This window comes from Balaenoptera ricei, chromosome 4 (genome assembly GCF_028023285.1).
Source record: "Balaenoptera ricei isolate mBalRic1 chromosome 4, mBalRic1.hap2, whole genome shotgun sequence".
NCBI classification, from domain to species: Eukaryota; Metazoa; Chordata; class Mammalia; order Artiodactyla; family Balaenopteridae; genus Balaenoptera; species Balaenoptera ricei.
Genome location: NC_082642.1, coordinates 30,249,638 through 30,274,001, shown reverse-complemented (window position 1 = coordinate 30,274,001; position 24,364 = coordinate 30,249,638). Strand labels below are relative to the sequence as shown.

Genomic DNA, 24,364 nt, shown 5'->3' with positions numbered 1-24,364 from the left:
TAGTTTCCGTGTTAATCATAAAAGGTGTGTGGTGCCAGGCGGAATCACAGCCTACTCTGCCAGCAGGCTAGGAGAGGCGTGTGTGAAGGAGTGTGAAAATCCCCCAAACCTTCCAGCTCCATTCACTCTGCATCACTCTCTGTGCCCACACACCACGGGGCCAATGCTGTCCCTGTCACCAAGGAGAGGATTCAGTCCGCATTTTAATGTAAAACCAAAATAACCCTCAAAAGCATTCTGCGGTTCTTCCTTAAGAGCCTGCCCCAGCTGTGTCCCTGACTCTGGCCAGCAGACGTCCTTGGTTATCTGCTCCCAGGCTGGCCTGGGGGCCAAAGCACTCCTAGTTTTCCACCAGCATCCATCGAGGTGATGGCAAAGCCTTGAGCTGAAAGACGGGCCTCATTCAAAGGGCCAGATCACCACCAAATAAGCCAACCCACCAGGAAACTCCTCCCATGAAAACAGGCGTTTCCCTTTTTCACAAAAAACGTGCGCATTCTGACACACACACTCTGCTCACGTTTGTCCTCCGTGTTAACCAGGGGATTCCACAGTCTGCTCACATCTTTGTCAAGGTCTCTTTAAAAGGTTAGGAGTGAAAGTCATGGCCTGGCTCTGGCCAAACTGACAACTTTGCAGGCCTCGAATGTGTTTTAGGAATCCTGGCTGGCAGGCTTGACAAAACCGAGCAGGGACACAGAAAGCTACATGTTCCCAGGACACAAGGGACATTTACCACCCAACAGCCAAGCCAGATTAGCTGCCCCATGTCCAGCTGCTCCCAAGGTTTTCTTACTGTCACGGTTCTACAGGTCAAAGATCTCTGTGGCCACTGCACTTCCCAAAAAGAGATCACAAAAGGTGAATTCTTCGAAACTCCACCCACGCATAAGCCATGAACACCATATCACGTGGCTGGAGAGAAGGATGCTCATGGGCTCACCCAGGTGCAGCCGGAAGGGACCCGTCCTGCCAAAACCTGCTGTAAAATATCAGAAATGTCAGCAGCCGTGGGCATGCGGCACCTCGGTAAAGAGACCGCTTCAATTCTTTTCTCAGTACTCAGCCGCAAACCCAACCACACCACTTCCCAGAACTACAACTTCACGGCTCTCTGGCCGGGTGTGGCTTCTCCCACCCACCATGTGAAACACAACCCTGCTAAGCTTCTGCTCTGTCCTCCCAGCATCTGAGTACCTACTGCCGAGCTCACTAGAACCCCCTCCTGACCCCACACTGTTCTGGGCACGGACCTTGCTGTACAACCGGCACAGGGGTTTCATGAGTCACCATACCAGCAGTGAAATGAAAACGAAAGGGCTAGAGCACCAATGCACTTTGCTGTCTTCAGCATCTTCCAGTGTAAGAAGAGACAGATGTCCAGGATCTTACGGCAGAACAGGTCTGCTTCAGTGCCTGTCAAAGGGGAACTAAACTAGCTCCATACGTGAAGGTCACTCCAGGGGTGACCTTCAGTCCACGCAGAGTATCATTTTATCCCACCTGATCCCCACCTGTGGCAACATGGCCTAGTACTATCTTTGGCACACAAAAAAAAAAAACTCACAGAAAGAAATTTCAATGAGAAAGAAATCAATGAGGAAAAAATAGTAAATCATGGATCCCAGAACAATAATCGTCTAAAGATTATTAGAGGGACTTCCCCGGTAGCACGGTGGTTAAGAATCCGCCTGCCAATGCAGGGGACACGGGTTCGATTCCTGGGCCAGGAAGATCCCACGTGCCACGGAGCCACCAAGCCAGTGCGCCACAACTACTGAGCCTGTGCTCTAGAGCCCACGAGCCACAACTATTGAGCCCGCGTGCCACAACTACTGAAGCCCGCACGCCTGGAGACTGTGCTCTGCAACAAGAGAAGCCACCACAACATAAAGCCCACACACCACAACGAAGAGTAGCCCGTGCTCACCACAACTAGAGAAAGCCTGCGCACAGCAATGAAGACCCAACGCAGCCAAAAATAAATCAATAAAATAAATTTAAAAATATGTATAAAAAATAAAGATTATTAGACTCCAAAATGAAACCTTAAAAGAAAATAAGTTCTTCACGTGGATTCTCCTTTTTGAAACGCTTAAAAATTATCCCTCTCTGGCTCACAAATAGGCCCATTCCTAACTCATAACACCTTTCCTATAAGAAACAAATACTTCTGAGCCAGATACCAATTAAATTTTGCTTTGCAAATTTAAGTGAACCAATGCATGGCAAGTAGTGATAAGAGACTCGCAAAGATTAATTGGAGGTTGAGGGTAGAGGCAGATGAATACCTAGATACTAGAATGATTCCCTCTAAACCATTTCAGAATGAAAATTAGAAAGTTATACTTAAGAGTTATACATTTTAATTCAATCAGCCTATGTTCTTGCTATAGAAACCGTGCACCTCCTTAGTTTTAATAGCAATATACATGAGAACCGATCATTTCTTTTTTTAAAAAAAAGGTAAATGGAAGCATTTTTCTTTTTTTTTTTTATAAATTTATTTCTTTATTTACTTTTGGCTACATTGGGTCTTCGTTGCTGTGCACGGGCTTTCTCTAGTTGCAGCGAGCGGGGTCTACTCTTTGTTGTGGTGCGCGGGCTTCTCACCACAGTGGCTTCTCTTGTTGTGGAGCACGGGCTCTAGGCGCAAGGGCTTCACTACTTGTGGCACGCGGGCTCAGGAGTTGTGGCTTGCGGGCTCTAGAGCACAGGCTCTAGGTGCTCAGGTTCCAGTAGTTGCGGTGCATGGGCTCAGTAGTTGTGGCTCGTGGGCTCTAGAGCGCAGGCACAGTAGTTGTGGCCCACAGGCTTAGATGCTCCACAGCATGTGGGATCTTCCCAGACCAGGGCTCAAACCCGTGTCCCCTGCATTGGCAGGCGGATTCTTAACCACTGTGCCACCAGGGAAGCCCCATTTTTCTAATAAAAGAAGAGCTTGCTGTAATTTCTTAAGCTTTCCAACTCCTGTTTAAAAAATACTCTTTCATCCAGACTGACTCCTTGACCACGAAGAAAGGAGAATGGATGAGGGTACCATCTGCCAAGCTAAGTAGCTCCAGAAAAGGACCAGACAGGAAGGTGGGAGCAGGGTAAGGAAGGGAAGGTCAGATGTGTTGCAGTGAGATGCCGGGTGACAGGGCAGAGGGGGGTGCCGAGTGGACAGCTGTTCCTGCGCTGGAGGGCAACCCTGAGGCAGAGACGTCACTGGAGAGTCCCCGTGGCTGAGTGCAGCTGCGGCTGCGGGCCTGGGCCGGGAGGAGGCCTGCGACAGGCAAGGAAGCCCACTACCTGGTGGCGCGGTGAGCCCTGACGACCCTCGCTGGAGGGACATGGCGGGGAGGTAAACACCAGGAGAGGCAATGGAGCAGGAGGGCGCAGTCACTCTTTCCAGGCACAGCTGAAGAGGGGAGAGGGAAGGTTCTGGTCTCTCGTGTTTGTTAAGAACCTGAGTGCGTTTCCACGCTGACGGGGACACATAAGCACAGGAGCAGAAGTTACAGACACAGGAGGGAGAGGATGGGACCTAGAGGCAGGGCGGGGGAAGAAAGTAGCCCCCACCCCAACAGAGGGAGGACTGGCCAGGGTACGGGGTCCCAAGGACAAGGCCTTGAGGTTTCTCTAAGAAGCAGGAGGTAAGACTGTGTCCAAGGATGGGAGGGAGGAGGTGACAGGACAGCCTCCCACAGATCTCCTTGCCAACAGTGGCCCGTTAGTGGGCACTGCCCACCCAGAGTCAGGGCTGCAGAGGCAGACCGTGTGAAGCGGAGTCTTTCCCGCCGGCTCAGAGCAGGGCAGCCTGTGACCCTGTCCTCACCGGCTCACGTGGCCTTGGGAGAAGGACTGCCCCGCACAGCTGGCACACGCAGCCCCCCACGTGATGAAGGGTCTTTAGTCACGGGGGCAGCGCCCTCCACGTGGCTCTTGAAAGCAACAGGTGGCCTCCAGAATGGCCAGGCACGATGCTGTTACTTTCCTGGAATGACAAATAGGTCTGACTCGCTAAATATTTAGTGCAGAAATAATTTTTTTTTTAACTTCAAGGACGTCCAGATGCTCTGCCTTATCATAATAAGCAGTGAAGTGGTTGATTTATCTAAGCAATAACAGGGCAGAGGCAGACGTTCAAGGCATTAAACTGCAGTCCCCTTCACAGCACAAAAGCAGCTCTCCAGTGTTTCGGTCAGCTAGACAGTCCACCACCTCAAATGGGTGCTGCCCTAAGATCACCTTTTGATGATCCTGGTTCGATTTTTGTACCTCATTAATTCAGCGGGTGAGGAAGGAAGTGCCACCTTCCCAGTTTACGTGGACATGACTTTTGAAGGTCTCTGGGCAGCGTGGAAGGGAGAAGAGGACAGGGCCACAGGGCAGGGACCTGGGTCCACAGCCCAACCTTGCTAATGTCTCGTGTGACATGTGTGATTCTGTACACGTGGGTCAAGTTTTCCACCTGTAAAATAGGGGCACCAACGATACCTACAGCACAAGAGTGTCTGAGAGTAAAGTGAGCTGGCATTAAAAGTGCCTGGTGGATCCTTCTCAAACTTCCAAAATATAGCAGAGGGAGGAACACTCCCAAACTCATTCTACGAGGCCACCATCACGCTGATACCAAAACCAGACAAAGATGTCACAAAGAAAGAAAACTACAGGCCAATATCACTGATGAACATAGATGCAAAATTCCTCAACAAAATACTAGCAAACATAATCCAACAGCACATTAAAAGGATCATACACCATGATCAAGTGGGGTTTATCCCAGGAATGCAAGGATTCTTCAGTATATGCAAATCAATCAATGTGATACACCATATTAACAAACTGAAGGAGAAAAACCATATGATCATCTCTATAGATGCAGAAAAAGCTTTCGACAAAATTCAACACCAGTTTATGATAAAAACCCTCCAGAAAGTAGGCATAGAAGGAACTTACCTCAACATAATAAAGGCCATATATGACAAACCCACAGCCAACATCGTTCTCAATGGTGGAAAACTGAAACCATTTCCACTAAGATCAGGAACACGACAAGGTTGCCCACTCTCACCACTCTTATTCAACGTAGTTTTGGAAGTTTTAGCCACCGCAATCAGAGAAGAAAAAGAAATAAAAGGAATCCAAATCGGAAAAGAAGAAGTAAAGCTGTCACTGTTCGCAAATGACATGATACTATACACAGAGAATCCTAAAGACGCTACCAGAAAACTACTAGAGCTAATCAATGAATTTGGTAAAGTAGCAGGACACAAAATTAAGGCACAGAAATCTCTTGCATTCCTATACACTAATGATGAAAAATCTGAAAGAGAAATTAAGGAAACACTCCCATTTACCACTGCAGCAAAAAGAATAAAATACCTAGGAATAAACCTACCTAAGGTGACAAAAGACCTGTATGCAGAAAACTATAAGACGCTGATGAAAGAAATTAAAGATGATACAAACAGATGGAGAGATATACCATGTTCCTGGATTGGAAGAATCCACATTGTGAAAATGACTCTACTACCCAAAGCAATCTACAGATTCAATGCAATCCCTATCAAACTACCAATGGCATTTTTCATAGAACTAGAACAAAAAATTTCACAATTTGTATGGAAACACAAAAGACCCCGAATAGCCAAAGCAATCTTGAGAGAGAAAAACAGAGCTGGCGGAATCAGGCTCCCAGACTTCAGACTATACTACAAAGTTACAGTAATCAAGACAGTATGGTACTGGCATAAAAACAGAAGTACAGATCAATGGAACAGGATAGAAAGCCCAGAGATAAACCCACGCACATATGGTCACCTTATCTTTGATAAAGGAGGCAAGAATATACAATGGAGAAAAGACAGCCTCTTCAATAAGTGGCGCTGGGAAAACTGGACAGCTACATGTAAAAGAATGAAATTAGAACACTCCCAACACCGTACACAAAAATAAACTCAAAATGGATTAAAGACTTAAATGTAAGGCCAGATACTAAAAAAACTCTTAGAGGAAAACACAGGCAGAACACTATACGACATAAATCACAGCAAGATCCTTTCTGACCCACATCCTAGAGAAATGAAAATAAAAACAAAAATAAACAAATGGGACCTAATGAAACATAAGAGCTTTTGCACAGCAAAGGAAACCATAAACAAGACAAAAAGACAACCCTTAGAATGGGAGAAAATATTTGCAAATGAAGCAACTAACAAAGGATTAATCTCCAAAATTTACAAGCAGCTCATGCAGCTCAATATCAAAAAAACAAACAACTCAATCCAAAAATGGGCAGAAGACGTAAACAGACATTTCTCCGAAGAAGACATACAGATTGCCAACAAACACATAAAAGGATGCTCAACATCACTAATAATTAGAGAAATGCAAATCAAAACTACAATGAGGTATCACCTCACACCAGTCAGAATGGCCATCATCAAAAAATCTACAAACAATAAATGCTGAAGAGGGTGTGGAGAATAGGGAACCCTCTTGCACTGTTGGTGGGAATGTAAACTGATACAGCCACTATGGAGAACAGTATGGAGGTTCCTTAAAAAACTAAAAATAGAACTACCATACGACCCAGCAATCCCACTACTGGGCATATACCCTGAGAAAACCATAATTCAAAAAGAGTCATGTACTGCAATGTTCATTGCAGCTCTATTTACAATAGCCAGGACATGGAAGCAACCTAAGTGTCCATCGACAGATGAATGGATAAAGAAGATGTGGCACATATATACAATGGAATATTACTCAGCCATAAAAAGAAATGAAATTGAGTTATTTGTAGTGAGGTGGATGAACCTAGAGTCTGTCATACAGAGTGAAGTAAGTCAGAAAGAGAAAAACAAATACCGTATGCTAACACATATATATGGAATCTTAAAAAAAAAATGGCTCTGAGGAACCTAGGGGCAGGACAGGAATAAAGATGCGGATGTAGAGAATGGACTTGAGGACACGGGGAGGGGGAAGGGTAAGCTGGGACGAAGTGAGAGAATGGCAATGGACTTATATACACTACCAAATGTAAAATAGATAGCTAGTGGGAAGCAGCCGCATAGCACAGGGAGATCAGCTCGGTGCTTTGTGACCACCTAGAGGGGTGGGATAGGGAGGGTGGGAGGGAGACGCAAGAGGGAGGAGATACGGGGATATATGTATATGTATAGCTGATTCACTATGTTATAAAGCAGAAACTAACACACCATTGTGAAGCAATTATACTCCAATAAAGATGTTAAAAAAAAAAAAAGTGCCTGGTGGAGATTAAAGAACTATGTAAATGTGAGGTGTTACTAGCTTACACATGAACTTTCACAGATTATTTTTTTTTCTTTTTTGGTTATGAAGTATTGTTACCACCGTTTTATGTTTTCATAACATCTTGCTTTAGGAGTTTTAACGTTCTTTCAAATATTAGGACAATCATGCAATGAGGAGATTAACATGTAGCTTTATTTCAATTTATAGAGAATACAGTGAGATATAAAGAGTCTTGCTGATTTTCTTAAAAGTCAAAATATGATCTAAAGTTCGGATTTTCTGTCTTCAGTAGGAATGAGAATAGAATAAAGAATAAAATAAAGTGTAATTTGTAATTTCATTAGTTAAAAATTGTATTGTCTTTTCAAATCCACAGAAAAATACTAAAAATACAGAAATAACTGTATTTAAATGATTATTATCATATTAAGAGACTTCCTAAATTCTTCTCTGAATTGTTACTTTGTCCAGAAAAAAATGAAGGTCATTTTCTTTAGTATCACAGTCACTGCTTAGGTCATAATAGAGCCTTTCACAACTCTGAGATTAAAACCCCACTGGCTCTATCCTGGTCATGACTAAAACCGTCAGGCCAACCCACCAGCTCCCAGCGCTGAAAAATAATAAAAGTGACCGGCTGGGGGACAAGGCACAGGGCCTGGGGTTATGCATTTCCTCTTGAAATGGTAAGTAATTCAAAGCCAGAGTGAAACGAATTAAAAATATGAAACCAAAACATGATATTCAAATAAGGTGGAACAGGGAGTATTGAAAACAACATTGTATATTATAGATGATAAGAGAGGTGGGAAATTAAATGTGACCTTTAAAACAGGATAGAGTCTCTCATTAGGATTTTTAGGATGGAGAGTGAATGGTTTAATAGATTTATGAGTAAACTTGTAGGAATAGCACAGATCTTTCTCATGCAAAGATTTGAAACAGTAAAATAGCAGCAACCGAATCATTCAGATAAACAGATCCTCCCGAGATTTATACAGCCTTTACCTACCACATCAGAAAGTGACTCAGAAAGTACTGACCCAGGTGCCCAAAACACACCTAAGAAATCTGGCAGACGAGAATTCATGTACCTCTTACATGCAAAAGAGGAGAAGGCGGACTCCTCTGGGTGCATTTAACATTACGATGGGGCAGAGGCACAAACCCCAGAAGGAAGCCCGGGGCTCCCCACCTGCAGCTCCCGGTCCCCACAGAACAGAGCCCTGAGCACCAGAACTGGAGTCCTCGACTCAGGCTTGAGCCTCTGCAGAGGAACTCGGGGAGTTCAGCCTCCCTGCCTACTTGAGGCTCTTTTGTTGTTGGTTTTAAACATGAGCCCACGGTTGGCTCTGTTCAGATATAGGAGAAAAGCCCAAGGCTAGATTAACAGTCCTCTCTATACACGGCATCGGCCCCGCTGTGAACGCAGGTGCTTGACTGTCCCTCTCGCTCTTGAGGTGCCCCATCCCGTCCGGGTCTCGCACCTGTCTACTGCTGCTGTCTGCACGGGCTCCACGCGGCTCCAGTGGCTGCAGCTCCGTGGCACATCCCAGGGCCGAGCTCCCGTCCACCACAGAGGTGAGCCGGCCCCTGCAGTTGCGTAACGGGGGGCATCACCTCAGCAGCCGTGGATGTGGAGCACCCAGAGCCGACCGTACCTTTCCTCACACCTCTGTTCTCCTCTCCACCACCTGGAAAGCACAGCCTCCACTAAATGTGGGTGCCCTGGCAGAGCACCGGGGGCCGCCGGTGGATTACAGGCTGGCCAGGATACTCATCCTGCAAGCCCTCACCTTCCATCCCTGGCCTCGTCACAGCTGGGTGGGGGCCTGTAGCCGCAAGCCACCTCTTCAAACTGAGCTGTACCACTACATCATTCTTTCTCTGTAGCCTGGTGTAGAAAAGGTTGAAAGCACTCTTTTGGAGCATAATGTATGGACCCCACGGCCCCTGGTGCTCGTAGGAATGGTAGGCCTGAGATTCGCCAAGTCCTATCTGGGTCCGGAGCTCTACCGCAGCCTGTTATTTCGGTGACATCTTCTACGCCATCTCCCTCCTTGTTTTACCTTGCCGTCTGGCAACCAGCATGATAAACGCACAGAGGTCGGGGCACTGCCACAGAGGGAGGACACTTCTCCTCCACTAAGTGAGAAGCCAGCCAGCAAAGCTACTTGCCTATTTCTCTCGCTTTGTTTCACCTTCTTGCTTCTAGTCTCCTCAGGGTATCACGCATCAATGGCAGGTATTCTTGGGGGCAAAAGGGGTATTTAGCGATTAAAAGCAATCTTCAACAATACTTTCTTCCCTAACAGAGAAGATGGGTAAGAAGATCTGGCTAATTACGCTGTAGGGAAGGAAACCCCTCCAATTCTTAGCTTGGTAAATATTAGCTTGGTACTAAACTTTCACAGAAAGATTGTAGACTTTCTCCCCCAAAGAATGTTAAAGCTCATTTCTACTCTGCCTCCCATTTAGAAATAAGTAAATAAAACAACAATTAGAGGTGTATCAATTATGTATGAATAAGTGGGCCCCAACCACAGTCAGGAAGGCTCGAGAACACTTCTCTGCTGCCAGACTTTGCATCCTCCAGCCTCCAGAGGCCGGGGTCTCCAAAGACTCGGCCTTCCCAGCTAGGACAGGGGGACACAAGCTTCTATTCTGGAATATCCACTCATGTTAATTTGGAAGAGAAAAACAATTGACCTAAAAGGATGAGCGTGAATAACGGTGGTCTGTTGATAAGAGCAGCCAAGTCCTGGAGGAAGAGCACACAGCAAGTCATGAAGACCACGAATCCGCAACACTGACGTTTTCATGTGACTGCTCTGCGCTCAACGAAATATATTTTACAGATGCTCTGGGAGTTCAGTGGTCATTCCTCCTGACCGCAAGGGTCTGTGTGGCAAGAGGAAAAGGCTACGGCGTTCAGAAAGCAGACGTTCACCCAAAGATCAAGATACAGCCACCCCGACTGTTGGCACGCCACCACGCGATGCCCTGAAGCATCAGCAGATTGTTCTCTTCCTCACAGCATAAGTTACCTGTACAAACAGACACCTGTCTTCAAGGGTCGACGTATAATCTGCCACGAGTAAACAGCATTTTTACTACACATCACCGCCTGCGGTGGTTAAAGTTTGAAATGTACAGTCACCTCTCTCTAGAAACAGTGCTCATGCCTCAGTCAAATTAGTTCTTTCAAAAAATATTCCTCCTGCAGAGGTCTTCTTCCATGATGCAGAATGTCCTGGGTACACAGAGGTCTTTTCTCTTGTGAGGGATGGACCAGGATACAGTGGCTGCCCAGTGATGATCAATCCAGGTAGATTAAGGCCCCAGATAATGAACCCAGGGCCTGTATTGATGCAACATACTCCTTTGTTTGGATCAAAAATACATTTTTAAGGTACAATGATTAGCACAGAGGGCAGACCACCATTTTTACATGTTAAGTCAGTTTCTCCAGATTTGACTTCATGAAGGCGAGCACCATCAGTGTCTTACATGCCCCCTTGGAAAAAGGGCAACTCAACTCCTCGAAGGAGAGGCTCCACTGAGGGAGCTGAAGGCTGCACCCTACCCCCTGTGCCCTACCAGCCACAGGACCACCAACCAACCGCCTGTCACCTGCAGGATTCTGGGGCTGCTTGTTCTGTCATATCTAACAGAGCTGACCCAGTCTGAGACCCAACACAGGAGAAAGGTTTCAGCTATTTTCAACCCTGACCATGCCCTAAAATCTCCCAGGGCGCTTTAGGAAAACCCCGGAAATTCTGATTTAATTGGACTAGAGTGGATCTGCACGTTAGTATGTTTTAGAATCCAGATAATTCAGTGTCCTAAAAATTCCAGTGTGACCCATTTGAAGAGCTGGTGTTCTCCCCACCTGAAGGAACATTTCGATGGGACAAGATAAATGCCAATAGAGCCAAAACTCTGCTGGCCACCTGGGACCCCAGGTAGATGGCTCTTCAGTGGCCAACACAGAACTCTCGCTTTTGTCTACAAACCTGGATAACTGGTTTCTGTTTGTTCACTGCTTTTGAGACCAAAAGTGCTCTCTAGAAAACCATCTTGTAGAGAACAGGTGCTCCACAAAGGACAGGTTCTCAAAGTTTTGTGTGAGCAGCACACTTTCGAACAGTAAATCTTTCGAGCGCACCGGAAGGGATGAAAACGCTCAAAATCACACCAAACCAATCGTCAAAACTCCCAGCAAGGGGCTTCCCTGGTGGCACAGTGGTTGAGAGTCTGCCTGCCAACGCAGGGGACACGGGTTCGAGCCCTGGTCTGGGAAGATCCCACATGCCGCGGAGCAACTGGGCCTGTGAGCCACAATTACTGAGCCTGCGCGTCTGGAGCCTGTGCTCCGCAGCAAGAGAGGCCGTGATCGTGAGAGGCCCGCGCACCACGATGAAGAGTGGCCCCCGCTCGCCGCAACTGGAGAAAGCCCTCGCACAGAAACGAAGACCCAACACAGCCAAAAATAAATTAATTAATTAATTAATTAAAAAAAAAAAAAAAAAAAAAACTCCCAGCGATCATAACAGAGTAAGATGACGCCAGTGACCAACACTCCCTTCACCACTGTGTCAGCCCGCACCCCCCTCCTTCCAGGCCCGGCTCCTGATGTGTTCTCAGCACAGCCCAGGAAGGAGCCTGTCCTCCTGCTGTTCCAGCCAGCATCTCCCCCACCCCCCCACTCCACACCATCACACAGCTTGGGCCTCCACCAGGCCTCGCTGCGGCATCAGCACCCCACTGCAGCAAAAAGGTGTATTACATGTTGATCGACAGACAGCAGCAAACTATGAAAGGCAGTGTCCTAAACAGTGCAGAGTGAAGCAGCCTGTAAGTATCTAATTTTGATTAATTTTCACAATTGTGTAAATCAACTTATTTATTGAAGTATGATATACCTCTGGAAGTCAGGAGTGTGTACAGTTCAATGGATTTTCACAAAGTGGAACCACCCTCAGATCCAGCAACCAAAAATCAGTGACACCCAGAAGCCCCCTGGGTCCCCCCTCCCAGTCATGAGCCTTAAATGGGACCACTATTATGACTTCTATCACCACAAATCAGTTTGTCTGTTTTGGAACTTTATATAAATGGAATCATACAATATGCATTCTTTTTGTGTCTCGTTTCTTTCCCTCAACATTATCTTGAGAGGCTAGAGCGGTACATGTAGCAGACATCTGCTCTTTTTGTTGTTCCTGTCTGTCTGTCTGTCTTTTTTCTTCATAGTATTCCATTGTGTGATATGATTATTTTAAAAGATGAGCATTTGGGTTGTTTCCAGTTTGGGGCTCTTACAGTTAATGCTGCTACAAACATTCTTGTACATATCTTTTGATACACAAATGGACTAATTATCTGTTGGGTATACACCTAGGAAAAAATACAGTATGAACGAAACAATAGGCAAATAGATCAATCTAACAAAAGAGACTTCAGAACAAACCCACACATATAAAGTCACTTGATATATGACAAAGGGCTGATGCAGTGCAATAGGGAAAAATGATATTTTCAAATAAGTGGTGCTGGATTAATTAACTGGATATTTACATGGAAAGAAAAATCTTGACCCCTACCTCACACCACACACACAAATAAGTTCCAGACAGACTGCAGAGCTAAATTTGAAAAATAAAGGTTCTAGAAGTTAAATAAATGAATACCTTCATGGTCTCAAGCTAAGTTAAAATATCTTACACAAGACAAAAAAAATGACAACCATAAAGGAAAATCCTGATAAACTGGATTTCACTAAAACTAAGACTTATTATTCACTAAGAGGTGCCCCTTAAGACAATGAAAAGACAAGTCACATACTAGGAGAAGAAATTTTCAATATACATATCACACAAAAGACATATCCAGAAAATGTAAAGAAGTCCCACAAATTAATTTTTTAAAATATAAAAACGTAATTTTTTTATATGGGCAAAAGACATGAATAGGCATTTTACAAAGGAGAATATACTAATGGCCAAGAAAACATGAAAAGATGCTCAACATCATTCGTGATCAGGGAAATGCAACCTAAAAGCCACAGTGCATTACATAACCATCACAGATACAATTTAAAACCAACAAAAACCACTGACAATGCCAAGTATTAGGAAGCATTTAGAGCAACTAGAACTCACATAATCTGGTGGGTGTGTCAATTAGTTTTGTCAGTTAGGAAAAGCACACGATAATATTTACTGAAGCTGAATATACACATATCCTATAACATAGCAATTCAACTTCTGATACTATTTTAGTGCATAGAAAAAACATTTATGGGAATATACATAAACCAGAGAAAGCCCTGAAAGAATATATAGATCGTTTTCAACAAACCACCAAAAACTCCAAAGACAAACACATCCGTTAAACCCTCATTACATCAGGAATTCTATCAGTTCCGATATGAAAACCTCTGAACGATTCTATTGGTATTTAATATAATCTACTAGCATGGATTAATAGCAATAAAAATCTAAGCAACTTGCTGTATTTCCTCCAAGAATAACCATTAAACCATTTTAACTATTTTAAAAATTACATCTACTTATGCTCACAGGGTATCAGAGCTTAGAAGGAAGATGAAAAATAAGGAGTAGCAGGAAACCATGTGGAGAGAGTTGTACAGCTTGTGATTCTAATGGTAGCTGCAAACGAGGTCGCTTATCCCTCTGTGGCCACACTAATTGGTCAAAAGCAACAGAAGCCGCATCAGCAATGTTCATAAAAACAGGCTCCCCCTGCCTGGGCATTTTCAATTTAGAGAGCAGACACCTGCTACCCATCAGTCTCTCACGAGACAGGACTCGTGCCAACCACCACTATGTTATTTGGTTTGTTCTTAATCTTTACTATTTATAAACAGAGGCTTCAGAGTACATGCGTGCACAAGTGTAGCATGTGTACCCATGTAGCTATCTATAGCCAAAAAAACAAATTCTCAAAAATAGCTGTTTGGAAGACCACATCTTGTGCTATTAATACTCACATACTGCAGTATTACATAACAATTTTTTTCCAATTCTGCTATGCTAATATGCAAATAAATGAACTCAACCATAGCTAGGAGCTAGATGTACTGATCAGTATGGCCTTGCCTCTCTATAACTACAAAAGAATTTTGCATGATCTCTTTCCGTTCTAAAAATCCCATGAATCTACATGATTAATCACTTTTAAATCCAGCTGCCTGGTTTCTGGGATAGTAATATCTACTATTTCCAAATCAGTATATTTAGCATACTCCAAGAAGATACCTCAATACTGAACTCATAGTAATGTGTTGAAGGCATAAACATATTCTATAATTTTATAATTATTTGACAATTCCAAAACAAAGTAGGGATAGATACTATCAGAAAAAACTCACCTGAAAACAAATTGTTACTATTACCTGCTTTACTCTCCAGGACCCTAAAGAGTGTAAATCAAATTTTGTTAAAAAGAAACAAAAATGGGAAATGATTCCCTCCTGAAAAGCTTTGAAATCCATCAAAGGAGAGCAGAGAGGACAAAACCCTGGTTTTGTCCAGGGTAAATCCGGACTACGCTGGGCAAACCAAGACATATGGGTGCTTGGTGCAATAAAACTAATGTCCAGTGCTCTCTGATTATTGAAGTGGGGCTATTAAGATATGAGCTCCGTTGTACTGACGCATCAGATTTAGAAAGGCACCAGAACAAAAATCATTCGTGAAGAATCTTCAGAATAAGTCTGAGAAACTTATCTGGGTACATTCTTTCAGTTTCAAAAGATAAACTTTCAAAATGGGGATAGCAGTGTTAGTGATCTCCAATTCAAACGAAGCTAAATGAGTTTGCTCATCTCAGGATCAACTCTAAATAAGAGAAACTAAACATACTAGGGACTGCTTATTGAGTATTTACTACAGGCCACACACTGCTCTGAATATTCCACACACATCATCTCATTTAATCTCCACGACAATGTTATGAGGGGGATTTCACTATCTCTGTTTTAGAGATGGGTTAACTAGACACACAGACTTAAATATCTTGCCCAAGGTCAATAGGAAGGAAGAGAGGGAGCCAGAATCTGATCCAAGCACCGAACTTCACACCTTCTAGTTTTCCCACCAGTATTCTTCCCCCTGAATAATCCAGACATGCAACATGTGTCCTGAGGACAGACCAAGACCCCACCGTACAGGCACACCTCAGAGATACTGGGGGTTTGTTCCAGACTGCCTCGATAAAGCAGATATCGCAATAAAGAGAATCACACGAATTTTTTGGCTCCCAGTGCATATAAAAGTTGTGTTTATACTATACTGTAGCCTACTAAGTGGGCAAAAGCATTGTGTCTAAAAAAGCAATATACATACCTTCATTTTAAAATACTTTATCGGTTGAAGAAGAAAAAGCTAACCATCATCTGAGCCTTCAGTGAGTTGTAATCTTCTTGCTGGTGGAAGGTCTTGCCTCGATGCTGATGGCTGCCAACTGATCAGGGTGGTGGCTGCTGAGGGCAGGGGTGGTTGGCAGTTTCTTAAAATATGCCAGCGATGAAGTCTGCCCCATCAACTGACTCTTCCTTTCACGAACGATTCCTCTGTAGCATGCAGTGCTGTTTGATAGCATTTTACCCACAGTAGAACTTCTTTCAAAATTGGAGTCACTCTTCTCAAACCCTGCCAGTACTTCATCAACTAAATTTATATAATATTCTAAATCCTCTGTTGTCATTTCAACAAGCTGCACAGCATCTTCACCAGGAGTAGTTTCCATCTCAAGAAACCACCTTCTCTGCTCATCCGTAAGAAGCAACTCCTCATCCATTCAAGTTTTATCATGGGATTGCAGCAATTCAGCCACATCTTCAGGCTCCACGTCTAATTCTAGTTCTCTTGCTGTTTCCACCACATCTGCAATTACTTCCTCCACTGAAGTCTTGAACCCCTCAAAGACATCCATGAGAGTTGGAATCAACTTCTTCCAAACTCCTGTTAACGTTGATATTTTGACCTCTTCCCATGAATCATGAACGTTCTTCATGGCATCTAGAATGGTGAATCCTTTCCAGAAGGTTTTCAATTGAGCTTGCCCAGATCCATCAGCGGGATCACTCTCTATGGCACCTATAGCCTTATGAAATATATGTCTTAAATAATAAGGCTTGAAAGTCGAAATTATACCTTGGTCCATGGGCTGCAGAATGGATGTTGTGTTGGCAGGCATGAAAACAACATGTATCTCGTTGTGCATCTCCCTCAGAGTCCTTGGGTGACCACGTGCGTTGTCACTGAACAGTCATATTTTGAAAGGAATCTTCTTTTTCTGAGCAATAGGTCTCAACAGTGGGCTTAAAATATTCAGTAAACCATGTTGCAAGCAGATGTGCCATCATCCAAGCTTTGCTGTTCCATCTACAGAGTACAGGCAGAGTAGATTCAGCATAATTCTTAAGGGTCCTGGGATTTTCAGAATGGTAAATGAGCATTGACTTCAACTTCAAGTCTCCAGCTGCATTAGCCCCTAACAAGAGAGTTAGCCTGTCGTTTGAAGCTTTGAAGCCAGGCATTGACCTCTCCTCTCTAGCTATGAAAGTCCTAGATGGCATCTTCTTCCAATAGAAGGCTGTTTCATCCACATTGAAAAATCTGCTGTTTAGTGTAGCCATCTTCCTGAATTACCTTACCTAGATCTTCTGGATAACTTGCTGCAGCTTCTTCATCAGCACTTGCTGCTTTTCACCTTGCACTCTGATGTCACAGAGATGGCTTCTGGCCTTAAATCTCATGAACCAACATCTGCTAAGCTTCGAACTTTTCTTCTGCAGCTTCCTTGCCTCTCTCAGCCTTCACAGAACTGAAGAGAGTTACGGCCTTACTCTGGACTAGGCTTTGGTTTAAGGGAATGTGGTGGCTGGTCTGATCGTCTCTCCGGACCACTCAGACTTTCTCCATATCAGCAATAAGGCTGTTTCGCTTTCTTACCATTGGTGTGTTCACTGGGGCAGCACTTCTAATTTCCTTCAAGAACTTTTCCTTTGCATCCAGAACTTGGCTAACTGTTTGGTGCAAGAGGCTTAGCTTTCAGCCTATCTGGGTTTTCGACATGCCTTCCTCAGTAAGCTTAATCATTTCTAGCTTTTGACTTAAAATGAGAAAAATAAATAAAATGAGAGATGTGTGACTCTTCCTTTCACTTGAACACTTAGAGGCCATTGCAGGGCTATTAACTGGCCAAATTTCAACATTGTTGTGTCTCAGGGAACAGGGAGGTGACAGCAGTCAGAACATACACAAAATTTATCAGTTAAGTTCGTCTGACATGGGTTCACCACGGTTCGTGGTGCCCCTAAATGATTACAATAGTAACATTAAAGATCCCTGATCACAGATCACCATCACAAACATAATAACAAGGAAATATTTTGAAATACTGCGAGAATTACCAAAATGTGACACAGAGACACGAAGTGAGCAAATGCGGTTGGAAAAATGGCGCCAACAGAATTGCTCGACGCGGGGTTGCCAGAGACCTTCAATTTGTAAAAAGCGCACTATCTGTGAAGTGCAATAAAGCGAACCACAATAAAAGGTGGTCTGCCTGTACAGCCCAGCTGAGATTACTACCTAGAACAAGTTTTACCTAATCCCCCGCCATGTGACCAAGCACCTGCGGCCAGCAGGGCCTCCCACCTGCCCTCCTCTGCCCTTCGGAGACAGGTAGGTGCCAGGCGTCCTGCCAGCAGACTGGGCCACTCACACAATTGTTGCTAAAGCTCAATGTAAGTCATTATATGCTCTGAGCCCCCTAAAGCTATGGGATTATTCTGCCACAAGGAACACAGGTCCCACTGAAACCCCCCTGGGGGTTCCGACTTGTCTGAGTCACTACTAACACCCATGCCGGGTACGACCCTCCTCTCGATTCACCATTATCAATGGCAGAGAAAAGCCGGCCAGGCAGCTTGCACAGTTTCAGATCCTGTGGCCCACCGGTAAAAATATATGAATATCCCCTGTACTACAGAATCCATTAATTTGAAATAAAAAGTAAGTAGCTAAACCAATCTGGAGGTCTGGTAGACAAGCAAGTAATGACAGACAAAATTTAGCATTAATAAGGAACAGAGCATCTATTTTTGGACACATGTATAAAATAGAGCCTGAAGGGAAAACGTGAATATTCACAATTCATTTATACCTGCATTTAGGCTGCAGATAGCACTGCCCTATTTTGTTGAATTCTGAGGCATGGGGAACTTAAGCATTAAAAAAAGCAAAAGCAAAAGCAAAAAAGAACAGTCTCGTTTAGACCCCTTACAGAGCACACAGAACTATAAAAGGAACGGAACAGATTCTGGGAGAGAGCATTCTAAGAAACTAACTCGAGAGGCCAAGATAGGCAATTTAAAAAATAATAATAAACAATTTCCTGTCAGTTGTCTATTTGGACCTGGTGAAAAGCACCACAAGTCAAGCATAACTGTTTGGAGGGGAGGTTGGAAGACAGGGAAGAGAAGAAGCAAAAGGGGTAAGTAATTTTTAGGGTCTGAAAGTGAACACCCCCTAATGACTTCTGAAACTGAACTCTGAAGTGTGACGAAAGCTCTCTGAGTGGCTGAGACCCGCGGCCCTGCGCCCGCCTTGCAGCAGTTGTCAAGCGTGGACTCCTTCCCATGCATCAGTACAAAGCCAAGTGGAGACTTGCTGATTGGCTACCAGAGTTTTCTGAGCTAAATGACCAAGGCTGCCTGTTTAACCAGACAAATTCACTCTGTGATCCAGTTACTGTTGGTTGAATATTCATGGTATGCCCACAGGTTTGCTGGGTGTACAGCTGTCTCCCCCGAGCCCCCATTCAGAAAAAAAAGTCTAAAGTCAAATGCAGATATTATTCTTAACATAAAATTCAGAAAACGGTGATTGAGTGCTTGCTTTCTGTGCAGAACTGATAAATACAGCCCAGCTTTGGCCTGCAAAGAGTCTACTTCATTTACACCATAATGTACATTTTAACTATTTTGTTTAAATATGCATAATAGATGTGAAAAGCCTGCTAGTTCCCCATGATGCAGTGCTCAGCATCAAGACGTGGGGAATCGGTGTTGGCGGAAAGTTAGTAAAAGCATTTCCCCTACACACCGTAATACTATAATAAGGACAGCAGTGATATTAAGAAAACTAAGGGCTGCCACCTTGGACAAGGTCAAACTTTTGGTCCCAGTGAAGCCAGAGTCTCTAGTCAGGCAGCCATAACAGGTGACTAGACAGCTGCCTGGCTATATTATCTGCCAACTTCTTCTGCCAGAAGAAATTGAGATTCTTTTTTTCCCTTCAGTATCTCCCACATTTAAAGGGGAAAACCAAATCTGGTGTTCCAAACCACCAATGCTTCCTTAAGTATACAAAAAAATTAACACTGCCAGTGTAATGTGGGGGTCAGTGGAGTGCCCAAGCGGGGTACAACAACCAGCTCCAGCACCCTGGACAAGCAGTTGACCCCTCTGAACTTGGGGTTTTCTTCAGCCTCCATGGCTGGTGCAACACCAGGTCACAGACTCAAGTTAAACACTTTTCATGTGTTTTGCACATAGTAAGTGCTTAATAAACAGTGGCTGCTGTCATTACTTTTAAATACCAAAATAGTATAATGGCTATACTTCCAACTTATTTTTTTTAAATACCCAAATCAATAGTTGTTATGGTCTGGGGATAGGGGGCAGGGAAGGTTGCAAAGAGACTGGGAGAATTTTTTGAGATGATAGAATTGTTCTAGATCTTGGTTGTGGTAGTGGTTACATGACTTACATGTGTTTGTCAAATTCCATAGAACTAGACACCAACAGGAGTGAATTGTATTTTATGCAAATTAAATCACCTCTCTTAATGTACCATCCAAAATATTTAATTAGCTTTGACTAAAGTAAACCATCCAAACTAATAGACATTTTAACTTCATTTATTTCAAAACTTAAAAAGAAATCTAAGGCTTAAAATGTTACTTCATATTTTTAGACCAAGCTCCTGAATTAAAGGATAGAGCTATTTGTAAAAAATGAATGCCATCTGAACAGCTAACCAAATTAACTGTTTCAAAATAAAGCGTGGACTGTATTGAATGGTGTGATGAAATGAAATATGGAAAGAGAAAATGAAAGTGATGTTTTCGTTTACTAGATTACTAAAGATGACAAACATAATGGCTTCTCCCCTAAAAATCTAGTCATAGGCCTTTGAGAATAATCTAAAAAGTGTAACACTATTTTCAATAAGCTAAGGAAAAGTAGAAAAGTCTGGTGATGAGTTCCATGATTTATTTTTCTTCTCAAGGTACTTAGAAAGGTCCTACCAGGCTGCTCACCCTGAATTTCCATCAACACTCTTACCGTAACCAAGGAGCTCTTTTAGTATGGATCTGTGCATCTATTTTGGCAGAAAATGTAGTTTTACAATTTACAATTTCTTACTCAACACCACATTTACAAAACAGATGGAGTTCCAAAGAAATAATTTTAAATAAGGAATATCATTCCAGTCAGCCTACAGTGGATTTCTGCACGTCCTGCACCTCAGCAATAGTCCCCCTTTTTTGCCCACTGTTTATCCCATTTCTGCTGTTATTTCTCTCTCTGATTTGGGGATCCCCACCTAAGAGGAAGGTCAAGACTGTAATGAACTAGGAAACAGGCATAGCCGGACACTGCAACTAATGCAACCCCGTGAACACCAGCCTCTGATCCTTAGAGAGCATGCACTCTCCGTGCCATGCCCTGAAGTCCCCCATCATCACCATGCTCACTAATCTATTCCCGCCTCTCCCCTTCCATCACCTGGCTGCATTCATCCCTTTATTCAAAAGAAACCAAAGAAAGATGTCACCACTGCTTTTTCACATGGGCTCCTGCTAAGCTGTTTATTATATTTTAACAAAAGTGAAATGTAATTCTGCCATTCGTGTGACAAAAATACCTGTGCACTATTTGCTGCTTTATGAAAGTTGGTATTAAAGTAAAAGATCTCTTTATTCTATTACGCTATTAACTTGATGCTGTCATGTCTTTAGAAAATGCCACACTAAATTTCTAAAATCTTGATCCCTCAAGACGCCAGCTGAAAGGGAGTAAATACCAAGTAATTACCTATTTAAATATAGCATACTCCTTCCCTAAAATCCAGGCTTGATCAACTTTCAACACTATTTCCATAGTTTTAAAGGGTGATTAAGAAAATGCACATTGAAAATAGAGGCAAGGAAAAGGAGTCAAGTCATCTTAGGAGATACAAGACAATAAATAAGATATGAGACTGGTAAATCCCAATGAGCCATTTTAAAAATTAAAAGAACTTAGAGAAAACATGTACTTTCTTATCATTTGTCCATTCATTCAGGAAGCAAGCACGTGTCATTCCTCACAATGTATATCTAGGGATACAACTGCAAACAAGGGACCAACTGCCTTCATTAGAAAGAAGAAAAGTGACGAAGATATCTGGGAAAGTTTCAAAATTCCAGTGATTTCTGAATTATTAATCATTTCCCCATGTGCTTCTAGCATCTTCAATGAAGAAATGATATCTACCAACAAGTTCTCAATTCCACATGTCAGAAATGTTGGCAAACCATCCTTCTTCCTAACCTCCCATGAATGCAAAATTAAAACAGATGCTGTTGTAATTAAATAAGTTACACTGTGAACCACATGTAGACAACAATTAAATCTGAATTTTTTTTAAAAAAAGTGCAAAAACAGGCCCTTCAAAAAAATTGAGGGAGAGGAGTTAAAATGTGGTCAGCTTGTATCTTCTCTGGAATTTTCACGTCAGATTTCATTAACACCGCGGTGCAAAATCACCACAAATACCTAGTAACCAATAAAAACAGTTATGACACATAACTCTGTCAACGGGAATTGAGTACCACGCACGGTTGAAAGCAACTTCCATGGCAACATAAGCGACAGAGTAGAAGAAAACGTAAGTCACTAAAAGCTAGGTAGGCAGGCAGCAAAAACCTCTTTTGCTTTCCTTAGTTAAACTCTAAACGCCTGCTGCAGATAGTTAATACACTTGATCTTTAAGCCCTCCAACTGTGCCCTTGCTCAGACATAAACCGGGCCAACAGATGACAAAGCGAAAAGCAGTTTCACAACTGCTTGTTACATACAGTAGCAAGGTTGTATATTTCACTAGGTAACTGCAGAGGCTGATAATACCATCAGACACTACGTGCTACTCAGAAGGTTTCTGTAGGTCCAATTAAATGTCAAATACCACCAGTGCCAATTCTCTTCACTGTGGCCCGTTCTGCTCTCCCTCTCCCACTGATGATCTGCCACAGGAAGGTGGGGGCAGCCGTGTCAGGGTGCTTTGCTGCTCACTGCCCTGGTGACCTCTCAGTCTTCAGACAGCAACATTTTCATATTTGTTCCAAACTTGAGCAGATAGAGCTAGCCCTTCCTAAGGCTCTGCTCTTCTTAGCTCATCAATCTTTTTTTTTTTTCACTTCATGTCAGGAGAAATATGTTTGCACTGCAGACCAAAATGTAATATTAGAACGAAACCACCACAAACTCAGGAGTTCCTTATATTACTCCTGGAGTTTAAAATTCACAAAACAATCGCTGACTTCCTTTTGCTAAATAACCCCAGGCAAAAGATAGCAAAACCAAGCAAACTGCCCAAAAGAACTTCCACAGAGCTGGAGGCCTGCCTACTGCAGCAAGGAAAAGATTAAACCGTGCAGGACTGTAATCTCTCAGCGCCTCTGACCCTAAGAAAGCCGAAATGGGCATTTATGTTCAGAAACCTACTCCATTTCTCCGTGAGGCTGAGTGACCTGGGACTTTTTTGCACCCTCTGAGTCCAACCGTTTGCAAGAGGCAACTATAGAGCGATCAGAAGAAACCTATTAAATAACTGGGATTTTTAAGAAAACGTTTTCACATGATAACTGTTTTCAACATACAATGGAAACCTTGCAGGGAGTCTGTTACCAGCCGAGGCTACCACAGGAGAGCGTGCCCTGCCAAGCAGGTACAGGCCATCATTCCAGGCCAATCCTGGGAGAGGTGACATCCCTAAGTTCCACGGGGGATGTCTGAGCACAGCTCCCTGCACATTCAGGACCACCTCTCCATTCTTCCCAAATGCCATATGCACCCAATCCCCGCTCAACCACCCCAAGCACCAGCGCACCCCTGGTTCCCGTTAGCAGGGGGCTCCTCGTACACCCCCCTCCTGCCACCACTACTCCCCTCTCGGGGGAAGAGTCCCCGCGGACGGCGGGGGGCGGGCGACGGGTGCCCCTCTCCCACCTACCTTGATGATGCTGCTCCGGCGCGGCAGGCCGCCCGGCTTGCTCTCCCGGGGGAGGGGGCAGGCGGCCGGGCCGGGGGTCGCGGCGAGCGCGGCGCCGCGGGGGCCCCTGGCGGGGCTGGCCTGGGCTTCGTCCGCGGACACGCCGAGGCTGCAGTCTCCGTTGGAAACCCCGGCGCTGTCATAGCGCGCCCGCCCGTGGCCGAGGCGCCCTCCGCCGCCGCCGCCTTCCCCGGCCCCGGCTCTCAGGGCGCCCTTGGCCGCGAGGACCGGGCCCGGGGAGGTGGGCAGGGCCCCGCCGGCGGCGCCCCCCCGGCCGCACTCCGCCATGGGCGCCCCGCGACCCGCCAGCACAAAGCCGCGTCCCCGCGTCCCCGCGTCCCCGCCGCCTCGGGCCGCGCGGCCCCTCCTCCTCTCCTCCTCCCGCCGCCGCCTCGGCCGCTTCTTCCGCCTTTTTTTTTTTTTTTAATTTAGATGTGCTGTTGGTTTCGAGCTCGCCTCGCTCACGGTTACAGTCGCGGCAGCAGGATTCTCGGAAGATTCCTGCAGGGGGAGAAGAGAGACACAGTCAGCGCGGCGGCGGGGCCCGGGGCCCGGCACCCGGCACCCGGGAGGGAAACACGCCCGGCACACGCGCCGCCGCGGGCGCCACAAATACCGCGCGGCCGGGGGCGCCGGAACGGGGCGCCCTCCCCGGGGGAACGGGGCGCCCACCGCGGGGCTCAGGGCACCCACCGCGCGGGCACCGGGCGTCCCGCTCGGGCTCGGGGAAGCGGCGGGCG

At 44.7% G+C, this 24,364-nt stretch overlaps 1 protein-coding gene across 2 annotated transcripts in view; it reads right to left on the bottom strand.

The window, feature by feature from the left end:
* Positions 1-23,971, bottom strand: part of PLCL2 (phospholipase C like 2) — a 192,899-nt gene extending 168,928 nt beyond the window's left edge. Inside the window, exon 1 of one of the 2 annotated variants that reach the window (XR_009502847.1) lies at positions 23,586-23,971. Coding sequence is in view for 1 of the 2 variants with exons in the window: in XM_059920385.1 (XP_059776368.1) it covers positions 23,586-23,912 (327 nt within the window). In the remaining variant the exon portion in view is untranslated. The remainder of the gene's footprint in view (positions 1-23,585) is intronic. The other variant, XM_059920385.1, reaches the window with a different exon arrangement.
* Positions 23,972-24,364: the final 393 nt, after the last annotated feature.